The sequence below is a fragment of the Ictalurus punctatus genome, chromosome 10, assembly GCF_001660625.3.
Source record: "Ictalurus punctatus breed USDA103 chromosome 10, Coco_2.0, whole genome shotgun sequence".
NCBI lineage: Eukaryota > Metazoa > Chordata > Actinopteri > Siluriformes > Ictaluridae > Ictalurus > Ictalurus punctatus.
Genome location: NC_030425.2, coordinates 27,552,501 through 27,570,370, shown reverse-complemented (window position 1 = coordinate 27,570,370; position 17,870 = coordinate 27,552,501). Strand labels below are relative to the sequence as shown.

The 17,870-nt window shown below is 42.6% G+C and overlaps 2 protein-coding genes across 10 annotated transcripts in view; one reads left to right on the top strand and one right to left on the bottom strand.

The window, feature by feature from the left end:
* The window catches only part of LOC108270982 (polyamine-modulated factor 1-binding protein 1), a 186,844-nt gene extending 183,354 nt beyond the window's left edge, over positions 1 to 3,490 (top strand). For 7 of the 9 annotated variants that reach the window (XM_017478086.3, XM_017478087.3, XM_017478085.3 and 4 more), the window contains one exon: positions 2,551 to 3,487. In XM_017478086.3, coding sequence (XP_017333575.1) covers positions 2,551 to 2,626 — 76 coding nt within the window. In that variant the 3' untranslated portion in view covers positions 2,627 to 3,487. Of the gene's footprint in view, positions 1 to 2,550 lie in introns of all 9 variants that reach the window. The other 2 variants (XR_001813781.3, XR_001813780.3) reach the window with 2 other exon arrangements.
* Positions 3,491 to 6,794: 3,304 nt separating this feature from the next.
* Positions 6,795 to 17,870, bottom strand: part of dhx38 (DEAH (Asp-Glu-Ala-His) box polypeptide 38) — a 19,332-nt gene continuing 8,256 nt past the window's right edge. Inside the window, exons 10-27 of the mRNA XM_017478096.3 lie at positions 17,577 to 17,684; positions 17,031 to 17,149; positions 16,774 to 16,911; positions 16,414 to 16,600; positions 15,533 to 15,718; positions 15,208 to 15,348; positions 14,986 to 15,096; positions 14,747 to 14,863; positions 14,380 to 14,487; positions 14,135 to 14,247; positions 13,540 to 13,748; positions 11,782 to 11,936; positions 11,385 to 11,540; positions 11,136 to 11,270; positions 10,638 to 10,763; positions 9,826 to 9,921; positions 9,157 to 9,278; positions 6,795 to 7,646 (exon numbers count right to left, since the gene is read on the bottom strand). Of these exons, the coding sequence (XP_017333585.1) occupies positions 7,565 to 7,646; positions 9,157 to 9,278; positions 9,826 to 9,921; positions 10,638 to 10,763; positions 11,136 to 11,270; positions 11,385 to 11,540; positions 11,782 to 11,936; positions 13,540 to 13,748; positions 14,135 to 14,247; positions 14,380 to 14,487; positions 14,747 to 14,863; positions 14,986 to 15,096; positions 15,208 to 15,348; positions 15,533 to 15,718; positions 16,414 to 16,600; positions 16,774 to 16,911; positions 17,031 to 17,149; positions 17,577 to 17,684 (2,409 nt within the window). The 3' untranslated portion in view covers positions 6,795 to 7,564. The remainder of the gene's footprint in view (positions 7,647 to 9,156; positions 9,279 to 9,825; positions 9,922 to 10,637; positions 10,764 to 11,135; positions 11,271 to 11,384; positions 11,541 to 11,781; positions 11,937 to 13,539; positions 13,749 to 14,134; positions 14,248 to 14,379; positions 14,488 to 14,746; positions 14,864 to 14,985; positions 15,097 to 15,207; positions 15,349 to 15,532; positions 15,719 to 16,413; positions 16,601 to 16,773; positions 16,912 to 17,030; positions 17,150 to 17,576; positions 17,685 to 17,870) is intronic.

Sequence of the window (17,870 nt, the reverse complement as noted above, 5' to 3'; positions counted from 1 at the left end):
TAATTTCTGATCGTCATTTTTATACATCGTAATCAATGTTGATGCTGGAAAAACATTCTGACACAATTTATCTTGGATTCATATTTTTTTACATCACAAAAATCTGCCAGTTTAACAGGGGTGTGTAGAATTTTTATATCTGTTGTACCATGTTGCTCAATTTGTAGATGAGGTTGCTAATTTCATGATTTGGTATATAAAACACTGCTAAGTTCATGATTTTGTATATAAAACATTGCTAAGTTCATGATGTGGTATACAAAACATTGCTAAGTTCATGATGTGGTATATAAAACATTGCTAAGTTCATGATTTTGTATATAAAACACTGCTAAGTTCATGATGTGGTATATAAAACATTGCTAAGTTCATGATTTTGTATATAAAACACTGCTAAGTTCATGATGTGGTATATAAAACATTGCTAAGTTCATGATTTTGTATATAAAACACTGCTAAGTTCATGATGTGGTATATAAAACATTGCTAAGTTCATGATGTGCTATATAAAACATTGCTAAGTTCATGATTTGGTATATAAAACATTGCTAAGTTCATGATTTGGTATACAAAACATTACTAAGTTCATGATGTGGTATATAAAACATTGCTAAGTTCATGATTTTGTATATAAAACACTGCTAAGTTCATGATTTGGTATATAAAACATTGCTAAGTTCATGATTTTGTATATAAAACACTGCTAAGTTCATGATGTGGTATTATATAACACTGCTAAGTTCATGATGTGGTATATAAAACACTGCTAAGTTCATGATGTGGTATATAAAACACTGCTAAGTTCATGATGTGGTATATAAAACACTGCTAAGTTCATGATGTGGTATATAAAACACTGCTAAGTTCATGATGTGGTATATAAAACACTGCTAAGTTCATGATTTGGTATATAAAACATTGCTAAGTTCATGATTTTGTATATAAAACACTGCTAAGTTCATGATTTGGTATATAAAACATTGCTAAGTTCATGATTTTGTATATAAAACATTGCTAAGTTCATGATGTGGTATATAAAACATTGCTAAGTTCATGATGTGGTATATAAAACACTGCTAAGTTCATGATGTGGTATATAAAACATTTCTAAATTCATGATTTGGTATATAAAACATTACCAAGTTCATGATGTGGTATATAAAACATTGCTAAGCTCATGATTTTGTATATAAAACACTGCTAAGCTCATGATTTTGTATACAAAACATTGCTAAGTTCATGATGTGGTATACAAAACATTACCAAGTTCATGATGTGGTATACAAAACATTGCCAGGTTCATGATGTGGTATATAAAACACTGCTAAGTTCATGATGTGGTATATAAAACACTGCTAAGTTCATGATGTGGTATATAAAACACTGCTAAGTTCATGATGTGGTATATAAAACACTGCTAAGTTCATGATGTGGTATATAAAACACTGCTAAGTTCATGATGTGGTATATAAAACACTGCTAAGTTCATGATGTGGTATATAAAACACTGCTAAGTTCATGATTTGGTATATAAAACATTGCTAAGTTCATGATTTTGTATATAAAACACTGCTAAGTTCATGATTTGGTATATAAAACATTGCTAAGTTCATGATTTTGTATATAAAACATTGCTAAGTTCATGATGTGGTATATAAAACATTGCTAAGTTCATGATGTGGTATATAAAACACTGCTAAGTTCATGATGTGGTATATAAAACATTTCTAAATTCATGATTTGGTATATAAAACATTACCAAGTTCATGATGTGGTATATAAAACATTGCTAAGCTCATGATTTTGTATATAAAACACTGCTAAGCTCATGATTTTGTATACAAAACATTGCTAAGTTCATGATGTGGTATACAAAACATTACCAAGTTCATGATGTGGTATACAAAACATTGCCAGGTTCATGATGTGGTATATAAAACACTGCTAAGTTCATGATGTGGTATATAAAACATTACCAAGTTCATGATGTGGTATATAAAACACTGCTAAGTTCATGATGTGGTATATAAAACATTACCAAGTTCATGATGTGGTATATAAAACACTGCTAAGTTCATGATGTGGTATATAAAACACTGCTAAGTTCATGATGTGGTATTATATAACACTGCTAAGTTCATGATGTGGTATATAAAACACTGCTAAGTTCATGATGTGGTATATAAAACACTGCTAAGTTCATGATGTGGTATATAAAACACTGCTAAGTTCATGATGTGGTATATAAAACACTGCTAAGTTCATGATGTGGTATATAAAACACTGCTAAGTTCATGATGTGGTATATAAAACACTGCTAAGTTCATGATGTGGTATATAAAACACTGCTAAGTTCATGATGTGGTATATAAAACACTGCTAAGTTCATTGCTAAGTAAGACCAGGTTGCGAAATTCCTGTACGAGTTTGCTAAAGTCATAGCTGATGTTACTGAATTCATCGTCTTTGTGTTTTTTCTTGACATTTTCTGCTTTCCAAAGAAAATTCTTAATAAAAGATGCGTCTTCGGTTTTTCCTGCCGCGTTTCAGATCGGGAATCTTCGGCCCTCCGCGGGAGAACGTGAGCAGGAAGAAGCCTCCGGCGGTGCGGCCGGAGCGGAGCTGAGGTGCGCGTGCAGAGCCACGCCCGGATCCAGTTTCGCCGCTGAAGTGGCCCGGCGAGTCGCTCGAAGGGCACTGGAGAGAAGAACCCTGCGTAGGCCGCACGGCTGGGAGTTTACACCACAGCGCTCTCTGAATGCACAACATCTCAGGGCTTCTCTGTGACACTGAGACTCTTTCTAAAGTAATACAGGATTGATGGAGAAAAGATCTGAATAGAACTGATGGAGAATTGGGTTTGTTTATTTACCTCTGTTTATTTTATAAACCTGTTAAACTTGAATAATCTCATGATGCGTTATGATGGATGATATCAGATAATGGCGTTTTTTCTTTAGCGGCGAAAAAACGAGCGCGGTTTTCATTCTTCAGAACGGCAGGCGGCCGAGTGTCAGTGTGTGTTAATCATCTCCAAACTTGTTTTGCTCTGAGGTAAAAGGGAAGACGTGAGCCGTTATTGCAGCTTTCTGCGTGTTTGTTCGCTGCGGTGATATTTAATGTAATTTTATTTTTTATTTTTTTTTTGACATTTGTCATAAAATTTTCTCGGAGGCTTCGAGATGAAAACTTTTCAATCCTGGAGGGATTTGAAAACCTTTAGGGAAGGATTTTTATTTTTATTTTTAAACACATCTAGTGTCTGTTTTCACGTCTGATCTTTTTTTTTTTTTGTTCGTTTCTTTGAACATAAATCCGACGGTTTGTGTGAAGTTACCGGTGTTTCGTGTGACATTTTGTTTGTTCACGTAACTGTAGTGTGTAAAGCGTGTCATGTTTGTGACGAATCACGTGTCGATCGTTTATATTTACATTAACGTCACGCTCGAGCTCGAGCCGAGGCGAGGCATAACCACGTGATCTCCGAGACGTCATCTCGGCACGAGGACACCGTCCTGCTTTTTTTTTTTTTTTTTTTTTGCTCTGGCAAAATCAATAAACGACATTCTCTCTCACCCAGCACTCAATACACAACACTTAAGGTGTCTCTGAAAAGTAAAGAACGCCAATAATTGTTATTAAAGCCCTGAAATTTCCCAGAGCGCAGCGTTTAAGGCTAATTCTGTCATTCTGGGTTACTGTCAATCCTGTACACTTACTGCGACTGTAAATACTACTTCTAATAATCATCATAACTATTACTATTTATTATTATTGTTATAACGCATCCATCTTGAATCTGATTGCGAGTGACATATCACGACGTTATCCCATTCGTCATGAGAATAAAACACTTCGGGATGTGCTTTTATAGGAAACTAATCAACAATCAGGTTCGTTATTTTCCTGTAGTAGTTTTCCGCCTGAAGGGTTTTATTCCTCTTATACCGCAGCAGTTTGCCAGCGACGACATCTTTCGATTAAAGACACGTCGTACATTTTGTGCGTTTATAGTTCAACGTGCGTTAAAGTTCCCTGAAACGACTTCCTGTTCCTGTTAAACGTGCGTTCTCTCACCGGCCCCCTTTTTTTATATTTATATATATATATATATATATATATATATATATATAATCATTATTATTTATTTATTTTTTCATTATTATTCACTGAATAATAATGCGTACACTCCTCCGTCCTGAAGATGTCGGAAAACGTAGTTACAGCTTCAGCGCGGACGCTGGAGAACTCCTCACAGATCGACGGATACGCACGTCCTTTGATGTGTCTCTATACAGCGTCCGCCGTACAGTTCCCTGCGAATGAGCCGTTACTGTGCGGAGTTACATTTGTGTCAAAAGCGTTGAACGTAAATATAGAAAGAAGAGAAAAAAAACACTCTGAAACTGAAAACGATGAAATCGGACTGGACGGACGAACGCCCCCCCCCGAATCCCCCCACCCCCCCCCCCCCACCCACGACCGACCTGGAAGTAGAGACTTCAATGACGTGGATTTCAGAAGAGCGTTCTGGATGCGTTCGTACTTTGTAGTGGAAATTGCTTACTTACTCGGCCAGTATATTATCTTGTAATTAATATTTCTCCATCGGAATCTCACTAGCCAATGAGAGTGATTCACTGTTAAGCCCCGCCCACACAAACGAAAACTTTAAAATTGTGAAGCAGCGTGTTCATAAACCACGATTAGCGAAAAGGAAGCTGTTAACGAAGAACGCCGCTTATTCGAAGACCATGCCACATTTTTGCCACCGAGCTCATTGTTTTTCTTGGAAAATAAAAAAAAAGTTACATTCAATACTTTTGGGCACAAATTTAATTCCATAAACAAGCACGAAACCAGGAGTTCAGCGGCGCTGTGGTATAAATGAAAATAATCCTCGGTGCTTTATGAGGCGATGAACAAACTGAGATTCTTATAGGAGATCATCCGGATAGAGGTGGTGCGCTGGTGATTTGGGGATTGATCACTAACCCTTAACCAGGTAATCTAGTAGTATGAGAATGTTTCATGTTTGTGGCCTTTCGCTTCTAGGAATGTCTTTGCTCATAAATGTATGTGTGGGTTTTTTTGTTTTTTTTTAAATCATTATTATTTGACCGTAACCCTGCGCCTCGTTTGGGTTTCTGTGCTCATGAGCAGGTCGTTTAATGGCTGTAGAGAGATTCTGCAGGATCGGTGGTTACACCGCTTTCTAAAAAAAATCCCATCAAGCGAGAGTCACAGGCAGCAGGGACGGAAGAGACGTGCGAGACGAGGATCAGGCTGCAGTTATGTCTTGAGCAGACCTCAGATGGAGTCGTGCTGTAATTGGATCCCAGAAGGCTGTTCATTACTGGGAGGCAACAGACAGAGGTATTGTAGACGGAAAGAAAGAAAGAAAGGCTCGTTATCTTTATCAGGACGTTGCGTTACAAGACCGGGGGTAATTAAAAGTGCAGCCGACACTTTGGGGTGCCCCCCCGTCCGACCCACCTAGTGCGTTTGTGCCGTTATTAGGTTTGTAATCACATTTGCTGAAGTGTTTGGACGGAGACACACAAACCCTCCTCCCTCTGTACCAAACCGCATCGGAGTCAACAGGCTCGCGCATCTCGGATCCTCTCAGAAGTCCGGTTTTACTCTTAATCCTCCGACTCGCATCCCCGGTGACACGCGCGCCATTTTAATTCCTTTCATCGCCACAAAGGCCTCCAGCATAAATCGCTTACAAAGGTGACGCCTGCCACCGTCACGCAGTCGAGGGATTTCGCAAATGTCAGCCTGCGCTACAAGATTTGTCCCAATTAAACGAGTGCAGGAGACCATTTCCAATCTTCACAAGACCGTCTTTAAAAGAACGACTTAATGAAACCTTGCTCTCGGTGTGCAGAGGCAGAGAAGAGTCGGAAAAATAAAACGGGGGCGTTTTAACCTCTTCTCGCCGAGGCCCGTGTACAAGCCAGTACCACTACTGAGATGTAAATCTGACCCGTCTATCCGTAAACCACCCGTTAATGTTACCGAGTGGGGAGACTGAATAACGGCTGCGGGATAAGTGGAATAAACCACATGCAAAGTGGACGTGCTGTAATAGGGCTATTTTCCTGAGGTGTTTTATTCAACTTATACCACAGCAATTTCCTTTTGTGAATGATTAGATAAAGACAAGACACTCCTGTTATTACTCATAGCAGCTAGAAACAGCCATTGCCTAGCTTTTTTTTTTTCCCCCACGTTTCTTAAAGTTAATAAAACTAAAGAAAGCGTGGCTCGTCAGTCACGACGATGACGTATTAAAACAAGGACGTTATTATAAAACCTTCATTTCAATTACAGCTAGTCAGAGCCTCTGTTACAGGAAATTAACCGACGTCTGATTTGGGAATTGGACGGTATTATGGGACAAATAAAAATGCACACGCGCTAGGACTTGTTTATAATCTGAACAGAACAACTAAATTTAATTGGTAAACAGTGACACTAAGCGAGCATCCGCTTTAAGTTATGCCTGCAAATTTTACTACATCGCTTCGAGAACAAGTGCTGGTGAGCTCGACGGCTTCTGGTCTTCCTCCGTTGTTAAGGGGCGGGGCCAGACAATGCTTGGCCCCCTTAATTGCTGCTTGCAGCTCTTTATCATTTGATCTGGTCAAAAACGTTGGCTGGTTGTAATACTCGTATTACTTTGGTTTACAGCCGCTTTAAATGTATGCGTGCATAGAGATTTTTTTCCCCATGATAAAACGTCTTACAACTTTATTGAAATACAAGAAAAAAAACAGCATACTCCATGACCATTTAAATCCTTTACATTTATTATGGTTGACAGGGATTTTTTTTCCAGCATTTTTTTTTTTTTTTTTTTACTGCAGATCCAATATTTACAGCTGCTAAAAATAATTAATAATTAAAATAAAAAAAAAAAAAATTGGGGCATCCAGAGTCACAGTGGAGCCTTCCGGAGATACAGTCTCGTCGAAATGGGCTGGTGTTTATTTTTAATCACACAACATGATGAGTAGTTGACCATCATATCATAAAAATGTCTGACCACTGTACTGTTTTAAAACGTTTTATGTTCAGCGTATTTACAACGATGTGGATACGTCTCATGAATAGTGTGAAACGACTGAGGGTTTCTGACACACCGAACTGCAAAAACAAAGCTCAGCGTCGGTATAGAGCGCCGAGACCAAGCTAAACAGGACAAAAACGGAGCACAGTTGAACTTTTTTTTTAAATAGAAATGGTAAGCAACTGTCGGTGCTTTGAAAACACACACAAAAAAATAAAAGGCATATGTTTTTTCTTCTTTTTTTTTTTTTTTTATCTGTATGCAAACAAGTGTAATACACAGGCCCTAAAGACTCACAGACATTAAAGGAAATGTGAGTAACATGAAAAACAGATCTGCAGTAAAACTACAAGCCATGAGGAGACCACCACCACCACCACCACCTTTTTCTCCTACTCTTCTCTGATGCAAGTGCTCCTACTGCTGGTGCATGCTGGGATATACACCTTCACCGGCTCTGAAAACAGCAGGACGACACGGTGTGGCCTAAAGGCCGAAGCGTGCAGGAGTTCGCTTTGGAGTCATGGGAACTTCCTCTTTCCTGCCTGGGGTGCAGATCTTTATGGACCTGTCCAGAGAGAAGGAGCAAACGATATAAAATTCCACTTCACAGAGTACTATATATATTTATAAATACTATTTATTCACAGATAAAGCAAACGACGCTGACTGGTTATTCCTTTAATACAGCAGTTTCACTTACTGACCTCCAGTCATCATCATAAACATTTCATTCTGAGATTCCACCCACTCGTACGACTGAGCATAAAGGGATTTCAGTCCCTCCGCAGAAGAATTCTCCACCGTCACAAAAAAATTTACACCTTGGACTAGAACACAATGTCTAGAAATTTCTTTAATAAAGTTTTTTGATTTCATCACAACACACCTGATTGCGTTCTTCTCCACGTTACTTAACCCAGAGTAATCACCGTACTAGACTACACTAATTACTACTATTTTCACTTGTCCGGAACCCCTTCTAGTACCGCCCACGTACTCGATTCCATTCCATTTCTATTCACATGGCGCTTTCAACGGCGGACGTGGTCACAATGCAGCCGTACGGAAATCCGGAGTGCGTGCTCGGGGAAAAGAATCCAAATCCTTTTAACGCCAAACTCGTCAGCTAGTGCACGCCGTTAATAATCGTATTTCACTCAAAATCTGTCGGATCGTTCCCTCCTGGGGTGGAACTACTTTTTCCGAGGGAGGAGTTTGTGGTTAACAGTGCAGTGAAGTATCGCCCCAGTGCTGGAAAGTCTATAATTATAATGTGTGTGTGTGTGAGAGAGTGTGTATATAATCATTTTTCTCTCGTGTCCGTCATCCTTACACCTTTATTGCTCTGGTTTAACATCTGGAGTTGTACATTTATATGAAAAAAAAAAAATATGCCCTTAGAAGTCAATTTAATTTAAATGGCCCTTAAGCTGCTGTGCTTAGTGTATCCCGCACGTTCAGTTTCTGGCAGCTCCGCTAAACACCGATTTCTTATTTAAATCCTGATGATGTCCAAGAGCGAGACAGCGAGCGCCACGTTAATCACCACATCCTGCAGTCACGGAAATCAAAACTCAGATCTTCCCCCTTTAACGCGATCGTCGCCACCGCCAGCCGGCTTCGATTCGGAGATGAAAACCTACTGATTAATTAATAACGTGTCATCTTTAAAAAAAATTTTACCCTATCTCTTCCCCTTTGTGGCACTGGCAGATGTGTGTGAAATTAATTTCTCGGATTAATCGGAAAATTAAGGCGGGCTCGACTCCTGCGCCGCGGCGTTACCGCTACAGTAATGGAGGTCAGCCAGGAGTCAATATTATTTCTGTTCCTCTCGGGCAGAGACGAGAGGTGAGAAAAGCTCATCATGGAGCTGAGGAGGAGGAGGAGGAGAAGGAGAAGGAGAAGGAGAGAGATTGCAGGGTGGACGGAGCCTGAGGAAAAGGTCTGATAATAGTTCAGCGCAGCAGAATCCGGGCCGATATCGAAACGGGAAGATTCGGAAAGCGAGCGAGAGCGGACGGTTTATACGGCTAATGAGAAAGTGAACGAGTGCAGCGTACGAATGCCAGTACCTCGTGCTGCCCAGCGTGTTCCTCTTCTCCTGCTCGTCTCTCCTCGCTCGCAGCTGCTGTTCGGCCAGAGACATCTCCTCCTCCATGTTGGAGATCTCCTCCTTCGCTCTCCGACGATTCTCCTGAGGGGGGGAAAAAAACGGAAATAAAAAGTTTTATGGCCGCATTACGGAAAAGTCCTCTATAAAGTCCAGAGCTGGAGGAAAAAAATCTTTACAATTAATATGATCTTCAAAAGGCACCCAAGGAGTTTTACTTTTAAAAACTGTAAAATGTTTATTTGAATTCTGGTTAACGGTTTCCTACATTCCCCGACATTCCCCATAGCGGTGTCATAAAAAGCCAATTGATCACGATATCGACATTATATCGCAATATCGCGCAGCTCTAATCGGCGCCTCATAAAGAGACACGATAAACACCGCTATTGTTGTAAAATTGTGTCATGGTCTTTAACCTAGCTTTAACTCGGCCATTTCTGGCGGAAAGCTTTGCTTTGTTCGTGTTCAGCATTAAAGCTAACTAGACTCTCAGCAAAGTCTTAACGTTAAAGCAGTACAGCACAACATTAGCTCGGAAAAGCTACGCCAACAGATGAAGACACGAGCAGAAAGGCGGCGGTTTAAGACGATCGTCAGAAAGACGCCGATGCCGAGCGTCGGATCGTACCTGTCGACTCTTTCCTGCGTGTTTGATGCTGTAGAACATGGGGCCGAGCTCCGCCAGCCACTCTCCGTCCACCGCCGTCACACACTGCATGTACTCCTGCAACACACACGACAAATCTCAACGTTAACACACGTTCTCATGCTGCAAGTTTACATCACACCAGACAAAACGGCCACGAGAAAAGAGCCACAGAATGATCAAAGGAGCTGCGTGTAATCTTCGGCTCCGGTGTAATCGACATCGCCCCTTCTGAGAAGAAAAAACCAGCTGGATCGATTTCACAACATTCAGAGATGAACTACGGTACAGATACAATAAACTAAATAAAACGAATATTAAGTTTTTATTTACAGTTGGCATACACTCTTACAGAGCTTTATGTTCTCCATCATGTGATTGCTCCACAGTGCGTTTCTAAGGCGTCTTTAAAAGAACACGGCGTGTATGACGACGTCAGATGATGTCAGAAGGTTTGGAAACACTTCTACACGTCACAAACTCGACCTTTGATATAAAAAATTAAAAAAAAACTGATTTGACGGACCTTCTGCGCTGTATCGAGTCAGTTATTTACGCTCGTGTGCTTGTGAACTAGGCGCGCTTGTGAGTTTTCGTAACGGCCTTGTAATCCGATGCACCGTCTCGTTCAGCATCTTTTTCTGCTGTGACTAAACAATTTGCCCTCAGGGATGAAGAAAGCAATCAAGAAATCAATCCACGCAGCCTTGAATATGACAAAAGCTACAATGAGGCATAAGAGAGAGAGTGAGTGTGTGTGTGAGAGAGAGAGAGGGGAGGGGAGGGGATGTTACCTTGGTGGTCATGACCAGCTCGTGGTAGGTGATGTAGTCGGGGGTGTAGCCCATGCCGAAGAGAGAGCTGGTGGGGTGGAGGTGACACGGCATCCCCGTGCGCACATTCACGTACTCCCCTATACCCTGCAAACGCACACATTACACAACATTTACACTCGTAAAAGAATCCGCCTGTGCGCACAGTTTCACCAAGCTGTCTTGACTTTTAAAATGAAATGAAAAAAACGAAAATATCCTACTACATAGGCGAGTACAAAAGCCAGAAATTCTAGGGTTGCCAATAATTGTTGCACGGTTTTGCTCAAATATGGGGGTTGTGGTGGATTTTGTTTTATTTACAGTTTGGCATTGTGCTAAATAACCCCAGAGATAATCTCCCTCCCCAATCCCATTTACTAAGGGTGCCAATAATTTTGGATCGGACTGGTTTTGAGAGTCAGCGATGGAAAAAAGCGCCTGATGATGATGAAGATGATGATGATGTGTGAAACGCACCTTCAGCTTAGCCGCCTGGTGGAAATAAGCGGCGCAGATGCACTTCCTGATCACGTCCCAGTCAGAGCCACAGGAGGTCAGGTTCATCTTCTGCTGCACCATGATGTCCTTCAGCTGAGCTCGTACCTCCCGAACCTGTAACACACACACACACACACACACACACACACACACAGTGAGCAATGTTCACCAATACAGAACGAGAGAAAGCCATGATTATCTACCGGACAGGTGGTCACGAGTCTGTACCTTGCGCATGGCCTTGGTGTGGATGAAGTGCTCGTTGCACCAGATGCTGGAATAATTGTTATTCTTCCACTGCAGGTAGACGTTGAGGTAGGTCAGGTGATCGCTCTCGGGTACAGCGAACTTCTCCCTCACCTGGTCGCTCTCCTCCTCTCGGCCCTGACGGGAGCAACACAACACATCATTTCCACATCTAGTGATCTAGCCTGATCTGTTAAATTCAGGTAAAAGGTGCAGAGCCAATTTTTTTTTTTTTTTTTTTGAGCATTAAAAAAATTTTTGTTTGTTTTTTTTATTATTTACTCCGGTGTCATTTCAAAGCAGTGAAAATAATTTATGCACTCAGGAGTTTTTTGGTTTTGTCTTTGACCGTATGAGAACGAGGATAGTGAAAGGAAACCTTCGGCCTGTAGAAGATGGTCGGCACGGACAACATGGAGACGACGATGAGGATGTCGGCGCTGCAGCCCATGTCACAGGACACGATCAGCATCTTAGACAGAGCTGGGTCTAAAGGAAACTCCACCATCAGACGACCTGTCGGTGTCAGAGAACCTGAGAGACAGAGAGAGACAGACAAAGAGAGAGACAGACAAAGAGAGAGAGAGAGACACAAAGAGAGAGAGAAAGAGAGACAGACAAAGAGAGAGAGAGAGAGAGAGAGAGACACACAGACAGACAAAGAGAGAGACAGACAAAGAGAGAGAGAGAGACAGACAGACAAAGAGAGACAGACAAAGAGAGAGAGAGAGAGAGACACAGACAGACAAAGAGAGAGACAGACAGACAAAGACAGACAATGAGAGAGAGACAAAGAGAGACAGACAAAGAGAGAGAGAGACACAAAGAGAGAGAGAGACACAAAGAGAGAGAGAAAGAGAGACAGACAAAGAGAGAGAGAGAGAGAGAGAGAGACACACACAGACAGACAAAGAGAGAGACAGACAAAGAGAGAGAGAGAGACAGACAGACAAAGAGAGACAGACAAAGAGAGAGAGAGAGAGAGAGAGACACAGACAGACAAAGACAGACAATGAGAGAGAGACAAAGAGAGAGAGACAAAGAGAGACAGACAAAGAGAGAGAGAGACAAAGAGAGACAGACAGAGAGAGAAAGAGAGACAGACAGACAATAAGAGACAGACAAGACAACGAGAGAGACAGACAGACAACGAGAGAGACAGACAGACAACGAGAGAGACAGACAGACAACGAGAGAGACAGACAAAGAGAGAGACAAAGAGAGAGAGAGAGAGACAGACAGACAAAGAGAGACAGACAAAGAGAGAGAGAGAGAGACAGACAGACAAAGAGAGAGACAGACAGACAAAGACAGACAATGAGAGAGAGACAGACAAAGAGAGAGAGACAAAGAGAGACAGACAGACAGAGAGAGAAAGAGAGACAGACAGACAACGAGAGAGACAGACAGACAACGAGAGTGACAGACAGACAACGAGACAGACAAAGAGAGAGAGAGAGAGAGAGAGAGAGAGAGAGAGAGAGAGAGACCTGTCAGGGTTTACTGACTACATTTGTCGGATGATATATCGTCCCACAAATAATTGCGATAAACGATATTATCGCTTTGCCGTTTTAAGAGCAGTTTATGCCGCTGATATAACGATAACAGAAGAGTGATGAACTTTGAATTCTTAAGAATATTCAGACTTTAGAATATCAAAAAAGATAAATATCCTAAATAAACAAAATATAAATAAAATAAAACCACACAAAAAAAGCGGTAAATAAAACGGACTCTAATACAACACTGTGAATTCTTTATGCTTTAGTTCTTCATCGTGCGTGTTTTAGTGCGTTGTTACGGAAACGGCGTATTCACGATGCGACTTGCTGTTCCACCTAGCGGCATACTGAAGTCCATGTTCACTCGTGCGTTGGCGTCATGTTGTCATGTTGTGCGGGAGCAGGTTGTGATATTAGGTTGGTGTTGTGTGTAAAAGTCTGATTAATCTCTGTGTGTATCGGATGCGTTCGGGTGAGATCGTTAACCCGCTAGTGAAGGGCTCACGCGGCTCGATCCCTCAAATTACTGACTACGACAAGACGATGACGTAATGATCATGACACGCCTTTATCCTTCATCGAAAACACGCCACACCCACGTCCACGCCTTTTACGACCCGCATCGTTCTTACCCGTGTTGTCCAGAGCGCCGAGGATCCACAGCTGGTACATGGAGTTGAGCATGTTGTCTTCAGGTGGAGGATCCATGAAGTGGAAGAGCAGGAGGTCCTGCACACCCAGAGACTTCAGCAGCAGCACCACGTTAGCCAGGTTCGTGCGCTGGATCTCAGGGATGGTGGTGGTCAACATCTCGTTCTTGAAGGCGCTCTGAGTGTATAACCTGCACGTGACGACCGGGGGGGGGCAAAAGAGTCAGACAGCTGATTTACAGGACTCATGCAGAATGAATATACATGAATATGCTAATTAGGACACACCCCCATGTCCTCCTGCCAACTTTAATAGTCTAATATCACCGATATTAGCTATCGTAGCTAGCCAGTCACAGTCAGTCATCCAGTTTATCATCCAGGTTGTGTGGGTTAAATTTTCCAGCTAACACACACACACACACACACACACACACACACACACACACACACACACACACACCTGACTGACTTCTCAGCTCCGTCCTGCTCTCTTCAGTTCTATGCTTCAAACGTCAGGAGTCTAATACAACTACGCTAATTACGTCTGGTGTGCATGTGTGCGCGTGCATCTTACCTGTAGCACTGGCCCGGCCCGGTTCTCCCGGCTCGGCCCGCGCGCTGGTTAGCGTTAGCCTGGCTGATGGGATAAACCTGCAGCGCGTCCATACCTATACGCGGGTTGAACACCTGAACAAACGGATATTAAAAAAAGAACAGTTAAGAGAGACTGCAGCGTTGCACGTCACACACGTTTTCAGCTAAAATGCTCTGAAGTATCGTCATCAAAATGGACAAAAATTAGACACAGCCGTCTAATACCTTGAGTTTGCAATATCCAGCATCCACAACAAACATGATCCCGTCTACAGTCAGAGACGTCTCGGCGATGTTGGTGGCCACGATGCACTTCCTGACTCCGTCTGGAGCCTGAGACACAAACGGAGACAAAGCTCACAAACCTGCTAGCGGCGTGGCGCTGTACAGGAACGACATGTCGGTTACAGCTATGTGTATTTATCTTCTAAGTTGCAGAACATGTCGAGCCTCGTGCCTTAACAGTACAGGAAAAGGACTGAATGAAGCAGATCTACAAACACTAACACTACAAGGGCCGTGCAAGTATTGCGTCATATTTGTTGTTGTTCTATCTGCAGGTCGGGAAGGAAGGTGGGGCAGATTACGGTACCTTCTGGAAGATCTTGGCCTGCAGGTCTGAGGGCAGCTGGGAGTAAATGGGCAGGACTGCCAGTGCAGGAGCGTTCTCCAGCTCCTCCAGTCTCTCCACGATCTGATCCGACGTCACCTGCGGCGACACAAAATACGGTCCTAAGGCTGCGTTTCCGTGCCGTTATATCGCAAACGCTTACGATAGTTTAAGATTTCTCAATCTAAAAAACTCTATTCTTCATCTTGGTAATATTTCACCTCGATGTCCTCCTGGCCAGGCATGAAGATGAGAATATCTCCCGCCATGCCGCTGAGGTGGATCTGCAAGGCCTGCTTCACCGCAGCTTCCACGTAATCCTCCTGAGGAGTCTATATACACACACACACACACACGCACACAGCTTTAGAAACACCCTTCAGACTAAAAAAAAAAAAAACTTCCACTAGAGATCAAAAGAGAGAGAGAGGAACACATCGTACCTTACTGAACAGGATGTCCACAGGGAACGTCCTTCCAGGAATGTTAAAGATGGGAACGTTTCCGAAGAACGCCGCGAATTTGTCCGAGTCCATGGTGGCCGACGTGACGATGAGCTTCAAGTCGGAGCGTCTGGACACAACCTGTTAAAAAGGAGGTAAATACAATGAGTAGTGCTAAACAATTCGAGTCATTTAGTGTCTGACATTTTATTTTATTCCCGGAGAAAACGATTACACCCGAAGACTCGAGTTATCGTTTCAGCCGCAGAATTAAACACAGACTCCCAGGATGCTCTGGGGCGAGGTGGGAGTGTTTTGTACCGACCTCACGGAGCAGGCCGAACAGCACGTCCGTGTTGAGCGAGCGCTCGTGCGCTTCGTCCATGATGACGGCGCTGTAGTGGTCCAGATCGGACTCGCGCAGAGACTCTCGCAGCAGGATCCCGTCCGTCATGTACTTAATAATCGTCTTCTCCGACGTGCAGTCCTCGAAGCGGATGGCGTAACCGACCTACACGGACAGGCGTTACGGCGTTATAACTCACAAACACACATGTGAGCGTACAGATGATAGAGTATACATATGCATTATGTACATATCCTATAGTATTATTCTCAATAAAAACGCCCAGGGTCTATGAATATCCTAAAAAGGACCGGTCATGCAAAAAAAACCCTCTTTTTTTTAATAAAGAAGAACAAAGAAAAAAACCTAGAGAATATCAGCAGACAGTGAGTTAACCATTTAAACATCTTTGGGGGGGTTTTTTCCTTCCCTCAAATGGATTTCAGTGCCATTTTCTCCCAGATAGATACCTTCTCAGATCACAGACAACCTTGAAAGTGACACTGGACATGTTTTACGACATAACGAGCCATTTAAGGACTAAAGTGGAAAATAGACAAACAAACGGATCTGTATTTTTTTTCTCAGCAGACATGTAATTCTCACTTCGTCCACCAGGTGTCAGTGTTGATCTGTAAAATAATCCCTGTGGTGTTTGTGGCATTTACGCATTATCTGAAAGAACAGTTTCTTTTCCCTTTTTCAGGTAAAACAAGATAATAAAATTCTATTTCGGAAAATCGACGCACTCTTCCTGTACGTCGTCTTGCAATAAAGACGGACAACACGGTAAAAATATACAAAACAAGATACAGAGCGTTTACGGGCTTTGAGCGCGTTTAGTAAAAACCGAAGCTCACCTCCTCTCCCAGGTTGCTGCTCATCTCCTCGCTCACTCGCTTGGCCACGCTCATGGCTGCAACTCTGCGTGGCTGCGTGCATCCCACCATCCCGTAGCTGGTGTAGCCGTCCTCGTGTAGGTACTGCGTGAGCTGCGTGGTCTTCCCGCTGCCCGTCTCACCCACCACGATCACAATACTGTTGTCTCTGCGCCATGACGTAAACGAAAAAAATAAAAATGAAAACAGACGCCAGACGAAGCGTTAAGCAAACTATTACACGTTTCGATGCAAACGTTGTTACCATCGTTAGAAACGATAGCGTGTTAAAACAAGGGGGTGTGGCTAGAAACATGTAACCTGCAGTAAAGATCTAAACACCTGATGATGTTGAGCAGCTCCTGGCGAACGGCGAAGATGGGAAGATACTGTCTCTGCTCCAGGAGTGTCTTCCTCTTAGCAAACTCACTGCTGGCTTCGTTCTTCTCCTTCATGTGTTCAGCAAACTTCTGCTCCGTCCTACAGAGAGGAGAGAGCAAAACGATTAACCATAAAAACCCGGACGAAATACCGATTCGTTCCCGCGCCGATCCGTAAAGACGTCACGGAGTTTCCGAGAGCGCGTGGTGAACACGTACTTGTAGTCCACAGCCCCGTCCTCTCCGACAGGCTTAGCGCCAGAGCCGTCTTCCTCTTTCTTGATGCCCATGATGTCTCCCAGTTTGGTCCCAGCGAGCTCCCAGTGTTTGTGCTGAGCCTGGTCCAGTAAACAGAGTGAAAGAGAGAAACGTGTCGGAACGAACGTCCACGTCAGTTCACACGTTTACTGTGCAACAGTGTACGGATAGGACTCTGAATACAAGCAGACTTTATACGTATAGGTATTCTTTAAACCGTGTTTCCTACAAAGTAAAACAACTCCGTAGAAACAAATCATTTTTACCATTTTAAAGTATCCAGATCTTTTTAAGGACCTTAAATATTAGCGGAATATGCAAATCGATAATACCAATAATATCGGAGACTGTGAATAATAATAATAATAATAATAATAATAATAATAATAAAAATAAATGATCTGATGGCTTTAAATCACACACATGGAACGATGTACGATAAACCAAACTAAGCGCGAGTAAAGCGTAGAGATCCGTAAGAGCTGAAGTGAGAGACGGAGACATCACCTTCTTGCGCTCCTTCTGCTCTCTGTGTTTGCGCACCAGCTGGCTGCCTTTGCGCGAGATGATGGCCATGTCGGAAGTGGCGTCTTTCACCGGAATGACCGGCTCGGGCTGGGAAAAGCGGAAATAAACGTCGGTTATACTAGTGTATAGCACTTAGAAATCATACACATGTAAATGAATATTTCCCTCAGAGTCGCCCGTTTAAAATGATATTTTTTTGTAAATAAAATGTGTTTTCTAATGAAAGAAATGAAAATGTCGGCACGATTATATTTTCCTCTATGACACCGATTT